The 14,388-nt window shown below is 40.5% G+C and overlaps 1 protein-coding gene across 2 annotated transcripts in view; it reads left to right on the forward strand.

Moving 5' to 3' along the window:
- LOC115395702 (glucocorticoid receptor) overlaps window positions 1-14,388 on the forward strand; it is a 59,095-nt gene that overhangs the window by 33,134 nt on the left and 11,573 nt on the right. Inside the window, exons 3-6 of one of the 2 annotated variants that reach the window (XM_030101335.1) lie at window positions 2,105-2,274; window positions 3,723-3,749; window positions 8,764-8,880; window positions 12,655-12,927. In XM_030101335.1, coding sequence (XP_029957195.1) covers window positions 2,105-2,274; window positions 3,723-3,749; window positions 8,764-8,880; window positions 12,655-12,927 — 587 coding nt within the window. The remainder of the gene's footprint in view (window positions 1-2,104; window positions 2,275-3,722; window positions 3,750-8,763; window positions 8,881-12,654; window positions 12,928-14,388) is intronic. The other variant, XM_030101336.1, reaches the window with a different exon arrangement.

Here is a 14,388-nt window from a genome sequence, read left to right on the forward strand (position 1 = left end):
AGTCTGAGTTTTTTTTTTTTTTTTTTTAGCTGCCGAGTCGCTCTGAAGGGGGAATGTTATCAATGTTCACTGCATCTTTGCTCTTGTCTGACAATGCTGCTTTAAGTGAGCAAGTAATGAGGGAGTAATTAGAGCCAAAAAGATGATCGCGTAGTGGGTCACCATGACCCTCATAAGGGAGGTTAATAGAGGACGTTTTCTATAAATACCCTACTACTGCCACACCGACGATCCAAAGTTAGGAGGGGGACATATTGGAAAGTGTGTGCCAACATTTGCGGAGTGCCAGTGTTGCAGATAAAGTCTAACCATTGCACATACAGGTCAAGATAATGTTTGACTGAATTAGGTCACTTCATTGTGGTGCCATGTAATTACCGGGGGCAGTTATGTAATTATTATTGACACGGTGTCTTTAAGAGTCTCCGAGGGATCATATAGTTTACGGTGTGGTTTTTATTACTATACCTCTCGTAGCGAGTAAGAGTAGTTCCAAGCTGTGGCTTTGATAGGTTTCATAATGAGCCGTAGTTACTCATTTAACTGCTTTTCTGCAACTGTCGACGGCTGAGGTTTAGGTGTCTATGGAATGTTTTAGTCAACTCTGGTGCTTTTTTTTTAAACGGGAACTGCAAAAGTAATCCACTTTTACTGTATTTACAGTCCCAAGTATTTCTTGAAATTTTTTGGGGGATTATTTGGACTTTAAATAAGTTTGAGTTTCAGCACCTTGAGAAGCAAAATGCCTCTTTTCACACACACTGTCATAGTGCTTTATGCTCCCTTGTTTGTTCTGTTTATTAGACCTTGCAAAACTAGTGTGATTGTCCTTTTCAGATACGTCAGCAGAAGCTTATCTGCCACTGGCTCATCATCATTTGATGGGAGTGTTCCTGATAAATTCACTGTTGCGATTTGGATAAACATTTTAGGCGAATGTCTTCCAAGATCCGCCGTGGCTGGTTATCCCCTTGGTTGCGGTCCAGTTTACATAAGCGAGTGTCGTCTTTCCAGTGACCGGGAGGAGCTGACCTCCATGATGTGAGATTGTGCTGGGAAGAGGGGCGCAGCCGGCTCCTGATCCAGCACACTTCTCTTCTCGTCTCCACGCTGTATCGCTATTTTGCGAACACGACTGTGTAGATTGAAAGCCGTGCTTGAAAAAACCACAGATACATTAACACCAGAGTTTAGGTATCTATAGACCCCTCAAGTAAAGTCATTATCAAGCTTGGCAAGCTTGTGCCGTTACATAATTCACATATACATCCCAACTAATGCGCTACCAAAACAAACAAAGAGGAGGAGGAAGATTTAGGAGCCTTTAATGCGGTCACATTCTTGCCATGGATTACACAGCAGTGTCATTTGAGCACTGCTGACTCCATCTTCATGTGCCCCTTTATGAACAACTGCGGCAGACAAGCGGCAGGCGGTGACTAGTTAAGCTGCACCGTGCGATGCAGATGTCTTCGCAACTTTAATTATACACGCTCCGAGATAATAACAACTTTCAGTCCTGTGTGTGTTTGTGCGGGAGCTTGTGCATATGACCACTAAGGTTTCTCAGGAGGTTTAAATGAGGCTTTAATTCACATTATAGGCCAGTTGTAGAGCTGAAGTGAGATGTATAGTGTAGTTACTGCAGAGAGTAGCTGTTGCCAGTGTTCAGGATCGTTGGGTTTGATTGATTTGCTTTCAGATTACACTACATTTGTATGTATTTCTTGGTCCTCGTGAAGCACTTTGAAGCGCCTTGTGTATGAATGGTGCCTTAGAAATAAACTTGCCTTGCCTGGAATGAAGAACCAAATAGAGAAATGAGCGAATCATCAAATATGCCACATTGAAGTTAGACAGATTTATCTGAAGGTAACACCTTAGTTCCTTATACTGACATTTATTTAATTATTTGTTTGTTCTACATAAATTCAGACTGACAGCTTTAATATCACAGAGAACACTCATTCAGATGCGTTTTCATATTTCCTTGATTCTGCCATTAGACATCTTTGCATTGTTTCATCACTGAGGTTCTCATTTTTATATCCAAACAAAGAGTGTTTACCATGGTTTCCGTTCTTCTTTCTTTGTGTCTCTTCAGCTCGTCACCCAGACCAGGAGAGACCAGCAGCTCTGCCGTGTCGGGTCAGTCCAAGCCCAGTGGGCAGACCCATAAGATCTGCCTGGTTTGTTCGGACGAGGCGTCCGGATGCCACTATGGGGTTGTAACCTGCGGCAGCTGCAAGGTGTTCTTCAAGCGAGCCGTGGAAGGTTGGTGCAGTACATATTGTAATCTGTATCACTCTCATGTGGCACTATTGAACAACACCAGGTTTCAGAAGATATTATTGTACCAGCAACATGTTCCCATTCACATACTTTTAATTTCAACAGTAACTGGAGCACACTCATTATCATGCATTATGTGTGCAACACAGCTTCGCCATGTGGTGAACATATGTTCCTCGTACTTTGGGATTGATCGCATTTAGTCTCAAATATTCTCGTTATAACATAATCACATGACAACACTTCCTGGCATTTTTTTACGCGTCACTGCTGTTTCTTATTAAAGAAAGCTATAAATGATATTTCTGTCAAAGAACCAAAATTAGTGTACAGAATCTGGGTGCCTGTTGAGCTTGTGTGCTTCCTTTTTGGTGGGTTTGACCTGTCTCACCTCCTTTTCTACTCCTCTTCCTGTTTGTCGTGAGTCAGAGCAGTTGGTTACTCACAAGTGACTTTGATTAACAAAAGAACAAATTCCTTTCATATTAAAAAAAAAAAGGCTTCGTCTGAGAATCTCAGTACCCTGATACCCTTCCAATTAACACAGTATTGTCTAATAATGAACTTGTGATACCGCTTTTCCTCTTGCTTTGCGGATCCTGTTGAAAGTACTCGGTTTATGTGACGGTCTATGCGCACGCAGTCTGTGCATTAGTTTGTGCTTGTCTTCAATCTAATGCGTCTCGACAGAATCTTGAGAAGGGAGGGGTCGGAATGCATCTCACAAACAGAAAGTATTTTTGTGTTAAAGGCTTTTCTGGCCTGCATTCCTCCTCCTGCTTCTCTCCGCTTCTCTGTTTCCTGCCTTTCTAGAAGCTGTTTCAACAAATGTGTAATTAGTTAGTTAAAAAAAAAAAAGGCTTTGTGAATGTTAGTGTTAAAGGATCTGCACATGGGCTCTTTTCAGAGATTAGTGTGAGCTATTTAACATATATTATGAACTTGTGCTCTTCTTGTTCTTTTCTTTCATTATGTCCGTTCGCTTATTGCTATTTTTGTGGCTTTCTTCTCCATCTGCATTTAACATTGCAACCGAAACAAGACCAAACTTTATATGTGGAAGTTATTTTTCTGAATGTTAGAGGATCATGCAGTGAATGCAGTTTGACTTAAAACATGGTTCGTCATCAATAAAATGAATATTGGGAACTTTTTGTGATCTCCTGCTCAGAATTAAACGTTTAACAAAGCCTGTTATGTCTTTAAATTTTTACATTACAAATTGTTGTTATATTATTGTTGACTGTTATCTGATATGTCAGATAATAAATGCTCCTATGTGGTGCTGGTGTAACTGCTGAGCACTACAACTTAACATGTGACTTTTATTTCAAGAACTTTCAACAGTAGAAATGAGAAAGTTACATCTGTCATTTTTTTTTTGTTTTTCTCCCCTTCTCCATTCTACGGTCGTTGTGTCTGTGGTGAAGGATGGAGAGCACGACAAAACACAGATGGTAAATAAATGCACTTTCAATAATAATAACAATAATAATGATCATTATTGTAATTCCTCTGATGTTGATGGTTATGGGAACACTATCACCTCTGATTTGCCCGTGTCCTTGTATGCCTTCAGCACTAAAATATGATCATTCCGCCTGGGCACATGCACAGCCTCCTCTGCCAGCTATCTGTTAATGCATGCAAACGTCCTGATTTGGTAATTCAAATCAGTCATATACTGCCTGTGAATGATTTTTGTGCTCCATAATTTCTGCCTGGAACAGTTCTACCCCATCATCCCCACAGGTGGTAGATCCAAAAATTGCAATCACACACTTTCTCTAATTAGTCCTATTCTTTGTCTCTTGACCCAGATTACCTCCTGAGAACTGATGCCAAAAATTACCTCTTCAGTTTTTCCTCTCATTATATGCCGCTCGTGTGCTTCTTCGTGTGTTCCCAGCTGTTTAGAATGTGTCTGACTGTAAGAAAGCTTTGAATCTTCTTTTGCATAACATAGCCAGCAGAGATGATTGTTGAGTGTTTTGCTGAATCAAAATTTTGTGTTGTACTGTATTGTGTGTGTCTGTGTGTGCGTGTGTGTACGCACAAAATCTACACACACACACACACACACACACCTGTAACTGATGAGACAAAATAAGTGTAATTCAGATGTTTCTACATCCACAGTGGACCGGTGTGCAGCTTCATAGTTTTATCAAAAATATTAAATTGTGTTAAAATGCTTTTGCAGTTTTTACAATTATAAGAAAGTTCAGATTGCAGAGGTGAGTACATTTCCAGTCATAAGAACTCGTAATTTCATGAAATATGTTCAGTATAGCTTGCTTTAAATTGTTATATGTAGAGGTTTGGGATTTTCAGGTGCTCTAATGCTTCAGTCAACAGGCATTAGAAATCTGAAAGACTTCATGAGCTCAAAAGCATCAAAAACCTTTCCTATACAGGTCAGAGCTCAAATATATATGAGACAGTCTGCACCTAATCAACCTATTTCTTTGATGAATACTCACTTGTATGTGACTGTATCCCTGCATTTTTTATTTATTTTTTTTTATTCTAAAACCACTCCATAGAAGAAAATAAAATAAAAATCCCTTGAATTCTCATTATTTTATGGTATTGGCTCCACGACCCGTGCTGGTGGATGACGGCGAGCCCGCGTTCGCAGATCAGGGCAGCGCAAGAGAGCGAGGACACCGGTGGGATTCAGCTGGCACTCCTGACACCACAGATGGCTGTTTACGCCGTTGTTTGCAATGACTTCCTGTGATATCAGAAGTGGCTGCAACTGGCAGCTCTCTCGCTGCTATCTTGTCATCACACCACCCGAGAGATTCGCTTTCAACCCGATTGGAAGACGATTATTCTTAAGCTTCAGAGGTGGCTCCGCTCTAACTTTGACAGCTGTTTGGTTTTCTCCCTAAAAGCTGAATTCTCATCCTGATGTATTGTATCCATCAACGTTGAAGTGCAATTTCATTTCAACTCGGCATCAAAGCCAATAAAATACATTACAACGTTCTTAACATTTTCAAATATGTTTTGATTGATTATTGATCAAATCAGCTTCAACAGCAGACTGGACAACGTACGATAAATGTATTTTCAGATTGAAGTTCAGTATATCAGAGCTGTCACCACTCATACACTAACACAGAATTAAACACAATTTGCTTCGAACCAAGTATCACAATTTTAGTACACACATTGTGAGTCAAACATGATATTGTAATGGTTTTTTTATTTCTATATTATATTATTTTTATGCCCTTTTCATCTGATGTCCTTTTATTCCATGTTCCCATGTTTGATCCGCCCACTTCTTTCTTAAAAATCACAATGCAGTATTTCTAACGTTTGACGCAAAACTACACAACTTTGAGAAATTAAACCGTTTTAAAAATTCTACACAGACAAAAAAGAGGAGAACGTATTTATTAACACTTTAAATCCTCGATATTTCCATCTTCAAAGTGCTGAAGTTAACTTTCTTGCCATTCAGTGTTCCCCGTTCAGTGACTCTGATCTTCTCTCCTTGGCCTTGTTCTAACAATGGAAAAAGATCTGAAACCGTAACAAACACAAAGTTTCAAAGTCCGGAGCAGCCCCCGCGCAGGAACGTGCAGGCGCTCAACCAGTCACGGGGCTGGAATGTGCGACATCCTGTTTTATTTTGGTGTTTCCTGTTTATAGTTGAAGCGCGATCAGCTGAGAGGCAGGCACCTGTGCTGTCTCGTGGACGCGTCGTTTATGGGCCAGTCCTTTTGTGAACTCTGTCCTCACACAACCATCGCGGGCGGGCGTTCGCCATCACACCGAACCGTCGCTGCAAATTACGCTTAACTGTTGATGGCGGTCTGATTAAACACCCTCACCGCTAAATTGAAGTTAAATGATGTTATTTATACATTACGCCGCAGTGGCCCCACAATTCGTACTAAAGTTCTGCTGATACAAACTGAACGTTTACTGCTGTACACCTGATTTTCTCTGTGGTTGAACCAGGAGGATGCTATTTGTTCAAGTAGTGTTGTCCAGCTCATTGTGTCATTGTGGGAACATTACTTCAGACTTTCAGATCATTTGTTGAAAATGCAACTTTTGTACATTGAGAAACTTTTGTATAATTCATCTTCTTATGCTGCCAACAGAGAGTTCAATAGAGTTTATTGTTTCAGCAAATGTCTGAGGCTTTTGGGAGTACAAAGGCAGCTCTTATTTTCACTCTCTTGGACAATAATTTTATATACTATTTGTTAGCTAATGTGGCCGTGTGCCTCTGGCATACAGTTCCACTGCGGAATGAGTCACGCACACTGTACGCGGTTTGTTTCACATTTTTCATTTTTCTGCCGCTTATATCATTGAATGACCTTTAGATCAAAACGCTGCTCTGAACATGGGATTCTTCTAATGATCTTTAATTATCAGTAGATCAGCGTTTATGATCTCAAAGGGCGTTTTGTGTCAGGTAAAGACGTTTACTGCAGCTATACGGAAACCTCTTGGTGAGAGAATAAATTACATACCTGATTATTAAGCATTCAGAGTGAATTTCAGTTTGGGTTGTTGTCACTCTATATGATACCTATAACAAAGATAAATGAAGATTTACTGATGATTGAATGATGATTTATTTCTCCAAATGTGTAGGGATTGTTGAAGGTGGACTGGACTATAATTTACTGAGTCAATCACTCAAAATTTATTTTTTTTTTCTAATTCTTTTAAACGATCTCTCTTCAGAAAGGGCTATGAAAATTGCTCAAGCTCAAAATACTTTGCATGCTAGGTCATTTTAAGATTTTTTTTTTCCCTCCCTTTTTTATAAATTTCATAGTGTCTTAAATGAACGGTAACACTAAGATTAAATGAATCCGTTAACGTTTCTTAGCGGTTTCTCTCAATCGGTCATCTATCAACAGATGTGAAGTTTGGCTTCAGATCTGTATTGGCTTGATTCAGGTTTCATTAATGCTTTTTTTTTTTTTTTTTTTTTTTTTTTTTTGTCTTCTAAACATGCACTTTATTGAATGGCCTGATACGGCTGTATGAGACATGTCTTTATGACCACTGTCTCGTCGATTGATCACGTCTCGGTTTGAACTCAAAAGAATGTGTTGTAGCTGGAAAGATCCTGCTCATGTGACGCCCCTCAGGCTCTGTCACACAAGAACCATATATCCTCAAGGCAAAACACTATCCCCACTGTGGCTTTGACTACTTCTTCTCAGCTGATATAACAGCCTGATGTTCAATAGATCTCCCAGATTTGGTAAAGTTTTAGCTACAGCCTCAAATGTAAACTAGTCTAAACTCGATCTAAAAGTGGTTAACTTCCTCTTCAGGCTTGTATTTATTTATTTATATTTTTCAAACTGAAAAATTAAAGCCAGTTTATTGTCAAAATCAGAAAAATATGTTATATTTACAAAACTTCCAGCCTTCTCAAGTAAGTACCCGAGTAAGTGTAATTTTTAAGTGCACACAAAAGATTTTGAGACAGGAAATAGAGACTTCATCACACATGCACATCAATTTGTATGAATAGTAGCATTTGTTTGAGTATACTCTCGCAGTGTATTGATCCGGTAGTGTTGAGATTAACCCTCCAAAAATGTGCCTGTAAATGCACTTGAAAAGAAGAGACGATAGGAAGTTGGAGGCATGTTTATGATTGTGCACCTGCATCTATTCTTAGTGAACACACAGTGAACAAATGCCTGGCTTTACACATTTATTCAGCAAAACTGAAAACTGAGAATGTTAGAGGGTGTTGCGTTGCATGTGCTGTGATTCCTGCATGTTTTAAGATTAATTTAGAGCTATTTTGTGCATGCAAGCTCGAGTTTTGGATACACTGAGAGTAAGTTCAAATCCCCCAAAAAGAGGTGTGCTTCTTGATCATCAAACCTGACTATATACTGTATATAAAACAATTTGCACTCTACTTTCCCATAGACTGCTGTTGCTCACAAAAGATTGAAAACACAGGAATGTGAATAATTAAAATTGTGTATAAATCGGACATAATTTCTTCCCTGTGGTCACAAATCTTTTTCTCCTGCTTTTCTAAATCCAATTAATCTAATCACAGTTTCATCTGTAGCTCATTTCCCCACATCCTAATCATATATACCATATTCAGTGGGGAGCAAAAGAACATAACAGGGCCGTCTGAAGCATCTACAGCTGAAATCAAACTGGGTGTTTTTCAGAAACCTTCTAAAGGTGTGTGAATAGGAACGTGGTCGAGTTCTGAATGATGTGGGTCTAATAGGTTGGCACACAGACTCAGATAAAGTCATGTGTTATAAGTGCGGACTTGAGCAAGTGAAGCCGTCAACGCAGAGATCCCCACAGGCTTTTCAGGCTTACTGCGAAATCAACAGGTGGTTAGTGTGGTCATGCATTCTGCTCAGGTTAATCCTTCTCAATCCTTCTTAGCTAGTTAAAATGTCTCCCTCATCCTCCTACTTCTGCCTCTTCTCTTTGCAGGCCAGCACAACTACCTGTGTGCAGGGAGAAATGACTGCATCATTGATAAGATCCGCCGGAAGAACTGTCCGGCCTGTCGCTTCAGGAAATGTCTTCAGGCCGGAATGAACCTGGAAGGTAAACAACCGATTGCTCATCAAACCAAGTGGAGCTTTGTTGGGGTTCTTTAAACATTCGCCTGCTGGTGATACCAGCGAAACAACAGTTAAAGCATCTTCAGCTTTTCCTATATAGTCTTATTCTGGATGAAACGAAATGCAGACTTTTCTTTCATTTGTTCAGATCGCCCTGCATGCAGGGAGCAGTCACTCGAAGACTGAGACATTTAATAAATCCCTCCTTGAAAGAGAATAAATTACAAATTCACATCCTCTTCAATGATATTCAAGCCTTGGTGTCCTTGATCGTCACATTTAGATACATTCAAGTCAACATTGCACACAAATTAAGGTGATTTGTGTCAAGTTGGTATTTTTTTATTTTTGAAGCCATGCTTCTTAGAGGTACATGGATGCATTGGTGGCAGCTTGTCGGCTTTTTTTTCCCCCTTCTTTTCAAAATGAGGAACATTGTGGGATGTGCACTACACTGCCTTTGCTGGAAGTATAATCTCAAGCTTGATATTTCATGATATGGACAGTATAATACCACATGTATGATGAATTATATTTAGTAATAAATATTTCATTAGTTTCCAGACATGTTTTTAAGAAAAAAAAACAAAAAAACATTAAACCATTACAGCTGGCACTTTAGAGTTGTGAAAAAAAAACAAAAAACAAAACAGAAATTGTTTGAAATTTGACCTTGGCTTGAGTTATACTCTGCTCTCTGATGAAGTTCCCCTCGAGCCTTAATGTCACTGGCACGGCGGCGCTGCCACCCACTCTTTCCATTACGACCTCCAGTTAGTCTGTTTTGTACTTACTCCAGCAACCCTCACAATAAATAGAAAAATAAAACTTGTCATCATATCATAGCGCGTTGGTTTCGCCTTTATAGCCCATGTGCTCCTACGTATCCGGGATTGACATTTCTCATTCATCTTCAAATGCACTTCATTGAAAGTTGTGTTCTTTTCGCGTTTTCATTCGAGCACATTCAGCAGTAGTTCAGACAGAAAGTCGGGCACATCTGTTCCCTTAACATGAAATCACATGCTGATTACAGATTACATTATCACAGCAACAGATTGTCATGTGAATAGAAAAAAACGCATGCATACCAACATTAAATACATTAAGCCATTAGTATTGCTTTGAGCCTTGATATGAAGGTCCTGCTTGCCCTCCACTAAGACTCTGCATTGCATGCAGTTGAAACTCAAGTTTCTGTAGTTATGTTTTGTTTAATAGGAAGTGTTTCTGCTCATCTTGGAAAGTATCTACTCCATATCGTTTTTTCTTTATATTTCAAATGACACTGCGATTTTCAGCCTTCCCAGGCCAAAGATAACAGTCATGAGAGAATCGCCGAGATATCTTTGGTTTTGACTGTAAATCGGTGGTCCTGCGTCACACTGAGTCAAGTTCAAGGACGGCCGCCGCCATGGTCTTACGGCCAAAGACGGCCTGCGATAAATTTCAGACATTGTCAAAAACTTTGGGTGATCTGTGACTTATTTTAACAAACTATCCAATAGAAATGTAGCATGCAGTATGCGCACAGTTAACTGCACAGTTTTTTAGACTCATGTTGTACAGTGCAGCGAGTTTTAGCTTATAAGATTGTTAAAACTGAGATCAAAGTGAAGAAACTGCCTCCTGTGTGAAGTGCAAGGCCACAGCTCTGTGCCGCAGCTCTGTCTTCTGGTGGAAAAAGGCTTGTGAGCACAGATATTCCACTGTGACGTAACGGCTATTTTTATATTAACAGTCTTCTTAATGGGACTCTTTAAGTCACTGTCATAAGGAATTATATGTACACGTCTCTTATTAACATTTTGTTCTAAAAAAGAGAACAGAGCAGCCTCTGTGTGGATCAGCTGGTGTTGGTCACTCCTCAGTGTGTGTGTGTGTGTGTGTAGGTGCCATCGTCTGTGAATGTGCCGCTCTGTAAATGAGTGCAAAGCAGTCGGAATGAGAGCGTGCCCACTCCTCACGCACACTCATAAATGAATAAATCAACGACGAGTCTGCAACCTTGAATCACCTGGTGGTTTCTCTTCACCAGGTTCTCCTCGCCCGGAGAAACGTCTAGAACACATTGCAACGATTAGGCTGTGCCAAGGTTAGGGAACATGGAAATGCGAAGCAACAGGTGGAGCACGACCACGGCCTGAGTGCTTGAAACTTCTCGGTTCTCGTGCCGGTTCAGCCGGCGCTCCCTCAGGCCACGAAATTGCTGCCAGTTGTTTATCAAAACCAGCTCCGAGTGAGGATTACATGTGAAGAGTGCCATCTTTGTCAGACAGAGGCTGGAAGGTAGTTTCATGTGCGGCGCGGCAGAGACAGAAAGACAGAGAGAGGGATTTGATGGACGTCGGTGCATCAACAAACACACTCCCACCAGAAAGGCTCTTAGTTGCCATAGAAACGCCAGGAGAGGAAATTAAAAAAGGTAGAGAGTAGGGGGGGAAAAAAAAAACATGCTTTTTTTTTTTTCCTCCAACATCTGACATGTTTTACACATTCAGTGAGAGACGATGTCCAATCGGTGCCCAGGTAGTCTACATATTGTGGACAAATGCAGGCAAATTGCTGTTTTTCATCTCACCCACGAAATGTGCGTAAGTGATGACGGTGTGTAAAATTTGTGACTAGCCATTCACTCATCTGTTGCCCGTCATCCATGATTAAAAAAAAACAAAATCCAGAGGATGAGGATAATAATGAAGCAATTTTGCACAGGAAATTTTTTTTTTTTCTTTCTTTCTTTAGTTTCATAATTTATCTGTGAATCCAAGGAGGAAGCACAACTCATTTCATGGGAATTAAAAAGAAAAGTGTCATTTGAACTGAGAGGTTTATTACACTTTTAATTTTAAATATTGACAGTGAAATTTGCTGGTCTACATAATGGAAAAGTTCTGTTAGACTTCAGAAGTCCACTCCCGGTCAGAGCAGCAGGATGCAGGTGCCCTTCCTCCATAGCTGAATTCAGTGGGTTGGAAACATTCCTCTGAGATTGGGTTCAGTTTCACTAACTGCCCCACAGGGCAGTAGTCATTGTTGTAGGTCCCTGAACAAGGCCTTTGACCCCACTGGAGAGGAGCAGCCAAAAGACATTTCTCTCTCATTGATAGAACACAACTGAGATCCAAATCAGTGATCCAAATCTTCAGTTCCACCTCATCCCGAAGCTGCTCCGTTGAATTTCCTCCACATTCAGGACCAAATTACACTGAAACCGGTCTGAGATGATTGGAGTTTTGTGATGTGCTCGGTGCGTTATCCTGCTGGAACAAGCCTTGAGAAAGTGGGTACACTTCAGTCAGGGATGGAAAACAAAAAAATACTCTTGGCTCTGGTGCTTAAATGACACTTAACGGGCACTAAGAGGCTGAACCCGTGCCAAGAAATTCTCCATTAGAACACAACATCGCCGACTTTGAGCCTGTGATAAAGACGGGAAGAACCCATGCTCTGATGGGTTTGTGTTAAATTCTCTAAACTCCAAAGTGTGGATGTCACAGCAGAAATCACTGCTTCTTAGGCCAGGCTCTATTCATTCATCTTCAGTAGTTCACTCATCATGTGCTCAGATCTAATGATGGATAATGGATGGATATTTTCTGCCTAAGTTCTTGAAGTGGTCGTGCATCGGTTGACTCAGTCACCAGTTTCTGAAATGCTCATGCCTGGAACTTTCTAGATGTATTAATTAATAATTCTCAAACTAAAAGTTTTTTTTTTTTTTTTTTTTTTTTTTCCTGCTCCTTCACTCACCCAGCGAGGAAAAACAAGAAGCTCTTCAAGATAAAAGCTCAGCGGGCCTCTGGATCATCGGAGCCCATCAAGAACATGCCGGTTCCCGTCATCCCCAGGTGCATGCCCCAGCTGGTGCCCACCATGCTGTCTGTGCTCAAGGCCATCGAACCGGAGATCATCTACTCGGGATACGACGGCACGCTGCCCGACACTTCTTCGCGGCTCATGACCACTCTCAACAGGCTCGGGGGGCAGCAGGTCATCTCCGCCGTCAAGTGGGCCAAATCACTGCCAGGTAACGAAAAGCTCTTTATACTCTTTGACCTTTGCTTCGGCACTGCTCGAGCAGAGTGTGTCACTGGCTGTATTTTCAGCTTGTAAATGGGATTAATGGAAGTGAAGTGGGTCAAGCCACTGGTGGGAAAAACAAAAGGCACCCGCTTTCAGTCGCTTACTGCTTTTAATGTATAAAAAAGAAAAAAAAAATCATGCCGCAGGGTCGAAAAAAGTCATGTCAGCGTTAGATAAAAGGGTGAATTTGTCTGTTTGTGTGCTATAATGTTTGTAGACCCAGCGCAGAGTGCACAATGAAAAAAGCCCTCAATTGTATCCACCAGTAAGCTAATCCTCTGCTACAGGTCAAATAATGCTCAGTCGATGTGTTTCCAGTGTTTCTAGTGTCTTCTGGTGTTTGGAACAGGTGGCTGACATTAGTGAGTTTGATGGTAATCTCCAGATTCAGACTGCAGCCTTTTCTTGGATGAGTGGAATCATGCACTCAATAAAATTTTAAAAAAAGGAGCTATTGTTTAGTAGTGATTTCCTTTTTAACTGATTAAATCATGATCGGGCTGACGGCCATTCAGTTCTTGTAATTGGTGCAGTGGAGGCTATTGTGGAAGGGCTCCATGGTTCTAAATTTAGGCGATATAAAAAGGAAAAAAAAAAAGTTTTTAAATGGCTCCTCCTGGCAGGAGAGAGATTTTGGCAGCCATGTGATGAAACATTTGACCTCTGCAACAGCAGAAACCGTAATTACAGAAGGAAGAGAAGAGCCTTTGTGGCCCATGAAAGAGTTCACTTTCGAATCCTTGATGTTCACAGGACTTTGATTTTGACAAGGTCAAGGCTAAGGTCAATGTCTCCTCGAATATCTAATTATTATGTGATGTTCCTGCAACATAGTGGAAATGATTACCATTTTACCGTTTTTTTAAAAGAGAACTGACATGTTGTTTTTGTTTGTTTTTTTTAACCGAAAGCTTTTTCAATTGAAACATCTCCCAAACGAAGTGCTTTCAGTTTTTGTAGCACGGCGTCCAAAGAGTCTTGAGTCAAAAACCTCGAGTCTTAAATAATCTTACACAGAGAATAGGAGGAAGTACGCGAGTGTAAAAGTTTCCAGAGATTCTGAGAGGCGATGAGATGAGATCTGCACACTGTGATTCACACGCTAAGATATGAGATAGCAAGTCTCCCAGCATGACTCTCCAACGTCATCAGTTCTACAGAGCCAATATAGAAGTTCATGCCAACTGAAGGCTGAAAGTGTTATTTTAGGTTTTTCATTGCCTTTGGAAATACTTGACTAATATTTATATTTTCTTGTGTAATTGTGCCTTTGTTAATTTTGTTGTTCATGTCTTTCCTTGAATTTGGTGCTGCTGAGTTTGTATGATGTGAAATACAATGCTTTATATACAGTCTAAGGCAGTGTGGCTCCATCGTTTCGGCCAGATATGTTGATATTCAAGGC

Source organism: Salarias fasciatus, chromosome 10 (genome assembly GCF_902148845.1).
Source record: "Salarias fasciatus chromosome 10, fSalaFa1.1, whole genome shotgun sequence".
Taxonomy (NCBI): Eukaryota; Metazoa; Chordata; class Actinopteri; order Blenniiformes; family Blenniidae; genus Salarias; species Salarias fasciatus.